Genomic DNA, 12,918 nt, shown 5'->3' on the forward strand with positions numbered 1-12,918 from the left:
TCTAATGTCAGGAACAAGACAAGGATGCCCATTCTCACTGCTTTTATTCAACATAGTATTGGAAGTCCTGGCCAGAGCAATTAGGCAAGAGGGGGAAATAAAAGGCATTCAAATTGGAAAAGAAGAAGTAAAATTGTCACTATTTGGAGATGACATATTATGTATAGAAAAACTTAAAGACTCCACAAAAAAAACTTCTAAAACTAACTTAAAAATTCAATTAAGTTGCAGGATATGAAATAAATATACAGAAATCTGTTGATTTCTATACACTAATAATGAACTATCAGAAAGAGAAATGAAGAAAACAGTCCCATTTATAATTTCATCAACAAGAATAAAATACCTAGGAATAAATTCAATAAAGGAAGTGAAAAACCTATGCACTGAAAATTATAAGACACTGATGAAAAACATTGAAGATGACCAAATAAATGGAAAGATATTCTGTGTTCATGGATTGGACGAATTAATGTAATTAAAATGTCCTATATTACCCAAAGCAATCTACAGATTCAATGCACTCCCTATCAAAATTCCAGTGGCATTTTTTTCACAGAAATAGAAGAAAACAATCCTAAAATTTGTGTGGAGGCACAAAAGACCCCGGATAGCAAAAGCAATTTTGAGAAAGGACAAAAAAAGCTAGAGGCATTACACTCCCTGATTTCAAAATATATTACAAAACTATAGTAATCAAAACAGTATGATAGTGTCTTTATTCCCGTCTTGCCACTAGGTTCTTCATGACCTTTTTTTTTTTTTCCCTTAGATTCTATATATATGTGTTAGCATACTGCATTTGTTTTTCTCTTTCTGACTTACTTCACTCTGTATGACAGACATAGTGACATAAAAACAGACATGTAGATCAATGGAACAGAATAGAGAGCCAGAAATAAGTCCACACATATATGGTCAATTGATTTATGACAAAGGAGCCCTGACTATACAATGGGGAAAGGACAGTCTCTTCAATAAATGGTGTTAGGAAAACTGAACAGCCACATGCAAAAGAATGGAACTGGACCACTATCTTACACCATATACAAAATTTAACTCAAAATGGATTAAAGAGTTGAATATAAGACCTGAAACCATAAAACTCCTAGAAGAAAACATAGGCAGTAAACTCCTTGACATTGGTCTTGGTGATGAGTTTTTGGATTTGACACAAAAAGCAAAGGCAACAAAAGCAAAAATAAATAAGTGAGACTGCTCAAACTAAAAAGCTTCTACACAGCAAAGGAAATCATCAACAGAATGAAAAAGCAGTGAACTGAATGAGAGAAAGTATTTGCAAACAATATGTCTGATAAGGGGTTAATATCCAAAATATACACAGAACTCACACAACTTGATCACAAACAAACAAACAAACAACTCAATTAAAATATGCGCAAGGGATCTGAAGAGACATTTTTTCAAAGAAGACATACAGATGGACAACAGGCAAATGAAAATATACTCAACATCACTAATCATCAAGGAAATGCAAATCAAAACCACAATAAGACATCACCTCACACCTGTCAGAATGGCTGTTATCAAAAAGACAAGAAATACCAAGTGTTGGCCAGGATGTGGAGAAAAGGGACTCCCTGTGCACTGTTGGTGGGAATGTAAATTGGTGCAGCCACTATGCAGAACAGTATGGAGTTTCTCACAGAAATTAAAACTAGAACTGCCATATGATCCTGCAGTCCCACTTCTGGGTATTTATTGAGGGAAACAAAAACGCTAATTTTAACATATACTGAAAAGACATATGGACTCCTACGTGCACTGCATTATTTTATTTATAATATCCAAGATATGGAAACAATGTACGTGTCCATGAATGGATAAACTGCTTCCTCTCTCTCTCTCTCTCTCCACACACATACACGCACACATACATACACACACACACACACACACACACACACACACAAAGGAAAATTATTCACCCATAAAAAATGAAATCTCGCCATTTGCAATAAGATGGATGAAGCTTCTGAGTGTTATGCGAAGTGAAATAGGTCAGAAGGGAAAGATAAATACCATGTGATCTCATATACGTGGAATCTAAAACAAAAAACACACAAAAACCCCAAGGTCATATAGAGAAAAGATTGGTGGGGTTGCCAGAGGGGTGGGGTAGGGATGGGGGAGTGGGAGAAATGAGCAAAGGGGGTTAAAAGGTACAACCTTCCAATCATAAGATAAATAAGTCATGGGGATGTAATGTGCAGAATGGTGACTATAGTTAACAATACTGTGCTGCATATTTGAAAGCTGTTATCAGAGATCTTTAAAGTCCTCATCAAAAGAAAAAAATTTTTTGTAACTATGTAAGGTGATGGGTGTTAACTAGACTTACAGGGTGATCATTTCACAATGTATGCAAAGATCAAATCATTATGTTATATGCTGAAACTAACATAATGTTATATGTCAATTATACCTCAATTTTAAAAAAAACCTGTAAACATATCCTAATGAGTTGATTTGAATATCAAGTCTAAATGTTGGTCCAATATCAAAAAACTGACTAAGACTCATCAGCAAGCAGGTAACATAGCTGAGTACAGTAGCCAGGGAGATACTCTTGGGAATTAGAGAAAGCCCGATCTAGAGGGGCGGGTGACACTCAGCTGTAGCCTGATTTCAACCAGGTGGGAATGTGGATTCACTATGGCTAGCTCTTATTATTTTTCAGAAGTAGCTAGAAGTACAAATTACTCAAGGCTCACAAATTTTCAAGTGTGGCAACAAAAAAGAGCAACAAAAACAAACAAAAAACCCCCCACTGTGGGCCAGACTAAACACATCTGTTATCCAACAGGACATCAGGGTTGAAATTCTGATTAGAATGAAGTTATCAGAAAACTGTCGGGAAAGAACAATGAGAATCCCAAATAGAGAATAGATACAGCACAACTTCCTGGTTTATGATTTAGAGACTTAACACTTCTGAATATTGGATGTTTCACTTGATGAGATTTCTCTAACTCTGTGATGATGCTCTAGCCATTTCTCAATAGCTGATACTCCACTGATGATAATAATATAGCCATCTATGAGGCCACACTACATGAGGCATCGTGCTAAGAGAGTTATTTCTACTTAATCTCACTGAGTCCTCACAGCAACTGTATGAATGAGGTATTATTATCCCTACTTTAGAAATGACATACCTAATGCTCATAAAGGTTAAGTAATCTTCCAAAGGTCATAGAGCAGAGCTGGGGATCTGAAGACTGGTCTGTCTGAAGCCAAAGTCTGTGCTTGTAAAGTCTGCCCTAATCCTGATGCAATACTGACATATATAACATACTATAACATAGTATATATACAGTATGTATAAAATGTTTTAACACAGATTGAGCAATAGATTTTACAACTTCAATAAATGCTTTATTGTTAAAAACTTACTAGATGCTAGTTTACAAATTTAAAAACAAACAATGCTATTCAGATTCTTCCATTTCTTCGCCTTTTACTTTCTGTTATATCAGCTCAGGACTTGTTATTTAGTTTATTTAAAAGTAATGTTTCCACAAGGAAAGATATCCACGATCCTGAGTTCTTACCTCAGAAAACAGCGTACCTGTGCTGACGGTCAGTCATTCCATTCTCCTTTAACCTGTCATGCATCTCTGTCACCTGTGTGCTCCAACTGCCTATGTGGCATGCCTGCTTGACTCACTGTATTGCTCTAGCGTACAGTAACCACAACAAATATTTTATCCTAACATATGCCGATAGGTCAGGGGAAAGTATTTTTTATAACTACTAAACAATGATAAGATTGCATTTTTTTTCTATAATAGTATTGTATACAGTATAAGTACTTGTACAGAATAGTATTTTTTCATAACTATTAGAAGACTAGTTCATGTTTGTGACATGAACAGTATAGTATAACATAACAGTTGTAACAACTTTAACAATATTGTAGAAATAAATCTCTTAAAACTATTCACTCATTCATTCATATATTCAGTCAACTGAGTCTCTACTACCTGTCAGGTGGGCAGGTTGTCAGGTACTCATACAGGCATTGAAAGCCCAGTGGTGAACAACATAGGCATAGAACTTAGATTTAGTGGGGGTAGAAACAGACAGTAAAAGAATAAGAAAACAAATAAAGATTATACTGTCATTTTCTGGTAGGCTGCCAAATAATTATTATAAGGTAATTAAAATAAGGTAACAATAACTCAAAAAGTAGCTTTAGACTGGATGGTTGAAAAAGCGTCTCTGCAAGGAAATTTAGGGTGTAAGCAACAGCCATAGGAAGATAAAGGGAAAGAGCTCCTGGCATAACTGAGCCTGGTGGGTCTGAGAAACAAACAAGGCCAGCATGGCTAGAGCACGGTGGCCTGAGACGTGGGTCCTGACAAGCACAAAGAGGTAACCGTGTCACACAGGGTTTTTGACCAGAAAACAAGGGTTGATTCCGCGTGTGTTGGGCAAGCACTGGGGGATTTTAGCAGTAGAGTGGCCTGCTCTAATTCATGCACTTAAAGGTCGCCCTGGCCGCCAAGTGGAGAAAGGACTGCAAGCGAGCAAGGGGAGCTGCAGCGAGACCGGCGGTGTCTGGTGAGGGGTGGTGCGACCGGGCTTGGGGGGCAGCAGTGCAGACTGGGGATGTATCAGACCATTTTCCTAAACTGTGGGAGAAGGATGGCCCATTTTCACACACCTCAAGCACAAATAAAAAATTGGGTAAGACAGTTTCAACAGTGGCACCAGAGACAGATTGCTATCCATTAGTATTTAAAGTCATTTAAGCTAAAACTGGGGTAGCTATATTAGAATATGCGGTTAAAGGGGAAAAGTAAGGTGCAAAACAGTCTGTTTAGTATGTTCCCACCTTGTGGAAAAAATGTATCTATGTTTGCTCTCACTACATCTCTGAAAGGATACAGAAGAAACCACTGCTGAGATTTCCTTTGTAGAAGGCAACTGGGGGAATGGAGTGGGAGAGAGAATTTTCCATGGATAACCCTCTGTACTATTTGAATGTTTACCACACCATAAATGCTTTACTTCTTCAACTAAAAATCTAGATACTATATTTTAAACTCCTCACACATGTGATCAAGACTCTGCCTCTCTTTAGTCCCCACGATGCCTCGTAAATTGTCTTGACCACGGCACGTGTTTTAAAGAAACAGGTGTTGAGAAGACAAGGACCTCGGTGATGATGACCCTGACACCATGACTCCCATCGGGGAGGCCACAGCACAGAACAAAGAACAGTGGACTAGAAATCAGTTCACTTGTATCAAACCTGCCCCTTCCATCAGCTGTGTGACGTTAGGCCACTAACACTAGCCTTTGGTTGCTTCATCGGTAAAGATAAGATAACAACAATCTACCTCATAGGATCGTGAGGATGAAATCAAGCTGTCAGTATGAAAACATCTGTACTTTGTAAAGCAACACGTGAATGAAAGGTACTATTGTTACATACAGCCCATGCTTGTCCTACTCAAGACTTTATAGGACACTTGAAGTAAACATCCAGAATCCATCCATTCCATTCCCCATGCCAAGCATGCTGGGCCTGTGGAGAATCACTTATTTTGAATCAAACTGGCAGTTTGGCATCATAGACAAATATGCCAACAACTAACATTTACTGAGTAGTTAACAAGTGCCGGGACCTGTACATGTATGACATTGTTCACTCTTCACCACCACCCATGGGTATTATTCCCATTTTACAGATGAGGAAAATGGGGTGCAGAGAGGGTAAAGAGAGTGTTATTAGGTGGGAGATCTCAAAAAGGAATCATAGGCAGTTTGATTCCAAAGCCTTTCAAATTTTTTCCTTGACTTTTTTTCCCTTGAAAAATCTAGGCTTTCACTTCCTGTCTTCACTTCGGGGCAGAGGAGCTTGAATCTGTTATATAATTCTCCCTCTAAAACCGACAACAATAAGAGTACACGTCTCTGACCACTCAGACTAGTATACTATTCTCCCAAGAGAACTCCAACCTGGATGGCTAAAACCGTTTGCAGCTACAGTCCCGCTTTAGGACATGCCAGGCTGGGTGTCTGACAACTGAGAAGATATGATCCATACAGGTGACATTTATTGAGCTGCTACATGCTGAGCACTTATGTGTACTATTTCATTTAACTCTCTACAACCTATGAAATAAGTATGACTTATTCCATCTCACTGATCTCAAAGCTATAGAGTAGGCAGATTGTTACTTGCTGCAGGTTGTAGGGTACCAGATCAAATGCAGGAGGCCAGTTAAATGTGAACTTCAGATAAACAATGACTAACTGTTTTCAAGCATAGGTATTACCCCCCAAACTTTGCATGAGGCATACTTATACTAAACATTATTTATTACTTACCTGAAATTCAAGTTTAACTGGGTGTTTTGTATTTTTATTTGCTAAATCTGGCAACTCTCCCCGGTGACAGAGTTCCAGTGGCAAAACTGGAACTCACACATAGGACCATCTGCCTCCAGAGCCCAAGTTTTTATTCACTGCTTTACAACTCTTGTCCTTCCCAAGATAGACTTGCTGTGACTATGTCAAAACCCTCCTGGGAAGAGGATATGTATCTCAAGTAGAAGAGGAATTCACTGAAGTACCAATGGAAAGATTACAACATATATACTGAAAAGATCTTCATCTTCAAACCAATGTGGGCATTAAAAACTAATGTCCAAAAACATTATGTAGATTGATTTAATGTAGCAATCATCAGAGCCTGATAGCTTGGAAAAAGTTAATGTAATGATAGTCTTAGTAAATCACCACCTTCTTCCATAAGAGTTAAGGTTAACTTCCAAAGTATTCTTCAGCGTATGTAACTATTCTCTGACCTGTATAAGCACCATGATTTTCAAATTCATTGTCTTCATAGCCATCTCCTGATTTTGCTTTTAATTCTTATACTCGAATCCTCTGATTTATTTATCAAAACTTGTCTAGATTTGGATAGCTGGGCCATACTTTTGAAAAATATAACAATAACCAATATTTTCAAAGAAGATTCTGGATTGTACTTGCCATATCTGTTATTAGACCCTCTTGTTGTAAGCCTTACTTGTTGGGAAGTGGCAGGCACATACCATAATAAAGGAAGCTTCATAATTTTAGTACATAAAGAAAACATAAATTCCAAATGACCTTGTAAATTACATGCAGTAAGTTTTTAAACACCTGAGAAAATGATCAATTATATTTAATGATTTTGGACATGATGATAAAGTTAATGTACACAGTTAAAAAACTGCTTGCTGAGTAACATGCAGAGTTCTTTTTATAAATGGCTTATAAAAATGATTCCTGGGGGACTCTGACATTTAGAGAGAACATCAGGCATGGCATTTGTTCTCTGTCATTTCCATGCATTAGACAAAGTAATGAAGACAAACCAAATGGAAACAGATTTCATCCAAAACAATCAATACAGCTAAATTAAATAATCTAATCCAGTGGCTACCAGGCTTTGGGATTTCACGAATAGGAAAATTTTGAAAAGAGGTTTGGGAACCCACCTAGAACTGACAGATTTTCATTTTGCCAAGTGAGGAAATAAATTAAAACAAAACACTATCTTCTACTGCCATCATTCCATCAAAATAATTAACAAGGACAACCTCAAGACAAAGCACTGTTTCCCAAGAAAGGACCATACCTTCACTAACATTTTCACTACAGACTGAAAACTTTGACAGCAACCAGCAGCAGAACACGGTCTAGTCCTATAGCTGCTAGAATACAGTGTCTGGGAAAAGATGAAATTTTTAAAAAAGAAGTCCCTATTATTTGGTATTTGCTAAACACAAAGTTAAGATACGCAAACCATTCTAGTCAACGGAAATTATTCCAGTCTCATGTGTACTTATATATGTTGTCCATTTTCCTTGTTCATTTTTAAACTTTTATCAAAGGAATACGTTTATCGTTTTCATAATCAAAATTACTAAAAGGCATGTAATGAATAACAATCCTTTGATTTATTTACTTCAGATTTTTGTTATCCAGAGCTAACCTCTTTCAACTCCTTTATTTTTTTTTTAATCTATTTTCAGTATGAACTACTGACTTTCAACTGTGGAGCTCTGGAAAAGAGCACTTATCTCTCTTCCTCTCTCCCCCCTCCCTCTCTCTCCATCTCTCTCTCTCTCTCCATCTCTCTCTCTCCCTCTCCATCTCTCCCTTTCCCTCTCTCTCTCTCCATCTCTCCCTCTCTCTCTCTCCATCTCTCCCTCTCTCTCTCCCTCTCTCCATCTCTCCCTCTCCCTCTCTCTCTCCATCTCTCCCTCTCTCTCCATCTCTCCCTCTCCCTCTCTCTCCATCTCTCCCTCTCTCTCTCCATCTCTCCCTCTTCTTCTCCCTCTCTCCATCTCTCTCTCTCTCTATCTCTCCCTCTCTCTCTCCCTCTCCCTCTCTCTCCATCTCTCTCTCTCTCCCTCTCTCTCCCCATCTCTCTCTCTCTCTCCCTCTCTCTCCATCTCTCTCTCTCTCTCCCTCTCCCTCTCTCACTCTCTCTTTCTCTCTCTCTCTCTCTCTCTCACACACACACACACACACACACAGAATGCTCTTACTCCCCCCTCCACTCCCGATCCTCCCACTAAAATTATATCACAATCACAATTTAGAGGTACATCAATTTTCAGTACCTACCTTGTTATGACTAGGCAGATGTAATTCACTGCTGAGCTATGTGTGCAGTAGGCCACAGTCGCTTCTTTGTGAACTTTTTGTTTTTCCCGATGTTAATCATGACCTCATTTTGTTGTTGTTGACTTCATTTTCTAAGAGCCTATCTCTAATTCATCACCACACGGGGAATCTCCTCTCCATATGGTCCCACACTTCACGTATTCTCTCAGTGACACTGCTGGAAGTATCCTTGGAACCCTCTATTCTCCCACTCCAATCTGAACTGGTCAGTTTCTCCTGCACACCACAGCTACTGAGCCCGTGTGCTCTGGAGCCTGCACGCTGCAACTAGAGAAGCCTGTGCGCTGCCAACAGAGAGCCCGCACGCCACAACTAAGACCCAAAGCAACCAAAATAATAAACAAACAAACAAACAAACAAACTGGTCGGTTTCTATCTCTTGCAGAGCTGCTGTTCTGGGGCTTCCCCTTTACTATCATCCTGGGGTTCCCCTCTGACTCTCTGCTATTAGATTTCTGTGTACTGGACACCATGCCTTCTCTTCTTCCAGTAACTTCAAGTAATATGGGTGAGAAGAGAAGGAAGAGACTGCCCCTTGTGAAATGTGTGTACTTTTCACTTAACCTGCCTATTTTCAATGTGGGAATCCCACTGCTGGCCTCAACTGAGCCTGATTTCTTAAGTCCAAAGTCTCTGAGAGGAGCTGCAGAAGATGGGGGATGTGGTCACTAGGCTCTGCAAGGCAGGGAAGGCATCTAGAGGGTCCAGTTACCAATTTTAAAGGACTTAAAGGGATTGTTCTGTTTTGATCCGCTGTCCTCAGAGGTAGCCAGTGACTCTGATTCCTACGCCTTTCCTCTGTTCTATGGGGTTTCCAGGTCTGCTGGCACCTGAGTTTCAGCTCTCTGCGGTTAACAAGTCTACGTGCTTTCCATCTTTTGAATTTTGCTGACATCTTCAGGGAATCTGTCTTGTTCTCTGTGTCCTTGAAGATCTATGAGTTCTACTGTCATTTTAGTGGGGTTATGTAGGCATAGGGATAAAAGCACATTTGTTATCTTAAATTTTAATTTTAAGAGTTATGCTTTTGCAGCGTATAAATACCATTTAATCATGATCTCAGAGATCACAGCAGGGGGCTGATGAGGCATACAAAAACCCCCTCAAAACACTGCCCAATCATAATAAAAGCATTCTGGAGAGGCTTTCTATTTTAACTGCTTTTCAAAAAGTGTTCTGAGGAAGAGAACTGTCATAAATCAGAACAAAGCCGGTACTTTGTCAGTGCCTCTAAGTGACAGGAAAGACCTTCTTCGCTCAAAGCGCTTTCCTTGTCTGTCTGACTATTAGGTCTAGCTAGTTAACTAGACCTCAAACCTTCTGGCTTAGTTATGTTGCGAAGTCTCAGGAGACAGCTCTAATAAAAAGCTCAGTAGGAAGCGACGCCCTTGTCATGGCTGCTGTGGATGCAGGGTCTGGAGGAGCTCCCTTGCCCCCTGTCAGCCCCTCCAGACCCCCGTCAGCTTCTCAGCTGTGGACCTGAGGCTGACGCCACTAAACCGCACCTGGGTACAAGGAGGAGACCAGCGATTGGGCCTGGGAGAGCTGCATACTCTCGCCTGATTTACTGGAGTCAAACAGAAACTTGGCTTGCCAGATCTGAATAGAGCGATTACAAGTATACTGATGTCTCCAGCTGCCTTGGGTACCTCACGTTCCTACACTTCACTGCAGGCTGCAACCAGTGTCATGTCAGGGGATGAGCCAGGCTAGGAAGAGGGCCTCACCCAGTACTTTCCTAAAAATTCTGACATGAAGCATTCCGAGTAATCTACGTAGAAAAACAAATCCCACTGAAATCAGATGATCTGTGTGTAAACCAAAATGTTGTACCATCAGAACGTGGTAGACCAGATCTTTTCAAAGAGTGTACTGCTTGGAAGATAAGATAATGCTCAAAAATCTTAATTAAAAGCCAAAGATAGAAGAGAAACCCCATAATAAATTACTGAGGAGGAGCTACTTTGCCCGGCTGCTCATGGTTTCTGTATCACTATGCATGAGTAAATAAAAAACATTCTCCAAAATTTTCCCGTTAGTCCTTAAGTGGAATGCAACCCCTGAAATCTAAACCAGGCAACCAAGCATAATCTAACAACAGGTTTCAATAAAGGAAGGCATCGCCCTGGGAAATGCAGGACATCTGGTCGCCATGCATGTTCCCACACAAGAGCTCCTGATGGTTAACTTCAGGTTATCACCATGCTACTAACCTCTTTGCATCTTCAACAAAGACTATCTTAAAATGCAAGTTGTTTTTTTTTTTTTTCCTCCCGTAACTCCCATCTTAACACTATTTCACAGATTTCTCTTCTTCCCTTCCCTTGATTCTGACAAGGCTAATATACTAGCTTGCCAGGAATGATGGCACGGACAAGCATCTTCTTTACAATGTTCAAATACTGCCTGGAAGCTCTGAAACACCTGCCTAGTACATCATCCCTGGAAGAACGTGTTCAAATAGAAAGGCATGAGTGCAGCAGAGCTGGATGCAGTGTGACACTGGGATTATTCTAACGACACTCAAACCAAGTACAAAACCACGGGCACCCTAATCAAATGAAAATGGGTAAATAGGAGGATAGTGAAGATCTGCTTTTAATTACATTCAAGGGTCAACAAGTGTCACCCCATCACGAGCATAGTTTGCTGAATATCCTAAATAACCATCCTTTAAAAACGTACTAATTTACATGAAAGTACTGGCAGGATCTGAAAAATTCAGAAACAACTTGTGGTGTGGGGAGGGGGAGTTAGGGGCTGGAGGAAAATCCAAAAACACAGACCCAACAACAAAAACCAGTATCACTGTGCTAGCTTTAGAACTTAAAATAAAACTAATGGTGGTGAAAGCTTCTATTTGGGGGCAAGGCTGAGTCAAGTCTGAAAAGGGTTAAACAACTATTGATAATTACGTAGTCTGCAGCATTACCTTCCAGAAGGGCCAGGTATCTTAAGGCCTCCTCTGGGTAAAGACCACATTAAAATATCAAAATGTATTAGTTTGTCAGAATCCCACCTGAGGGAAAAGCGTAACTTCTTGGATCACAAGAAGTGATTCCAGCGTGAAGACAGTAGAGCCGATGTAAGAAAAAGAGAGTCTGGAGATAAAATTGTTTTTACCTTTGCACAACCAGATTTACATTGTGAAAGACACCTCCTCTCAGACTCTCTCATGTGCCAGGGTCATAACTAGTAATGGGAGATGTTCTTCATATTCGGGCTCTAATAGTTTAGAGCTACTGTCCTTCTGCAAGGATCCAACTGAAGGATGAATCTACAAGGTTAAAAGATGTTCTACTTCAATTTAAGAATAAAAAAATATAAAAAGACATTTGCAGGAAATTTTCCAAATTATGGCTAAGGATTTTCTCCATATTATATGAGAAATACATATTTTGAATAGGCAGACATAAATTACCCATTGAACCAGAATCTCCTTCCCAGGCTCTAAGCCTTAGTTTAAAGAACAAAAAGAGATCTGGTGAAGAATGACAACAATCCACAAACCTCTCAAGAAAAACTTCAGGTCGCAAAGGGGCTCGGTAATGATTTCTTCCGGGTTCCTTCATGTATAGATTTGGTTCCCAGAGGGAGAAATGATTAACATTTACCTAACAATACTACAGCAAAGCCTCTGCAGAAGGGAGAGGACAGAGTTGATGGTGTCTTTCACACCGCTGCAGCGAGTTTTGCAAAGCGATGAATTAGGCCCTTCCACTTTCCTTTCATGTGTTTATGGTTAACTCCAAGCACAGGAAGAGGTTTATTCAAAATATATGTAAACTCACCTTCCCTGAATCTAGCTCAGTCTTTAGGTTCCTCATACAGAGGAATAACCATCACCAATCCCCACAAGGTTTCTAAAATTAACATTGCTCAGAACTAGGGTATCATTTCATCAACCCCTGCTCTTTATGGGTGAGTGTCAGGGAGGAGAAGTGACTTGTCTAGGTGCACACTGCTGACTAGTGAGCAAACCCCCGGCCCGCCACAGGGATGCTGCCACAGCACAGAGCAAAAGGCCCTCGTTTTCAGTCGGCACCACCCAAAGTGCCAGGGGTTTTGCTCTGCAATCTCACTGTTGGAGAAGTTGATTTCTTTGCTGTACTACTGAATAGCTTGAAACAGTTCGCTTGAATCCAGATGATAACCAACCAAAGAACTCTTGGTTTAATCTCTAGCCTCATACTATTTCTCAAA

At 39.9% G+C, this 12,918-nt stretch overlaps 1 protein-coding gene across 9 annotated transcripts in view; it reads right to left on the reverse strand.

The window, feature by feature from the left end:
* Window positions 1-12,918, reverse strand: part of PSD3 (pleckstrin and Sec7 domain containing 3) — a 545,202-nt gene that overhangs the window by 157,629 nt on the left and 374,655 nt on the right. The window contains exon 12 of one of the 9 annotated variants that reach the window (XM_061177522.1): window positions 6,087-6,106. The exons of the other annotated variants lie outside the window; for them this stretch is intronic. Coding sequence (XP_061033505.1) covers window positions 6,087-6,106 — 20 coding nt within the window. The remainder of the gene's footprint in view (window positions 1-6,086; window positions 6,107-12,918) is intronic. 9 annotated transcript variants of the gene reach the window in all.

This window comes from Eubalaena glacialis, chromosome 20 (genome assembly GCF_028564815.1).
Source record: "Eubalaena glacialis isolate mEubGla1 chromosome 20, mEubGla1.1.hap2.+ XY, whole genome shotgun sequence".
Taxonomy (NCBI): domain Eukaryota; kingdom Metazoa; phylum Chordata; class Mammalia; order Artiodactyla; family Balaenidae; genus Eubalaena; species Eubalaena glacialis.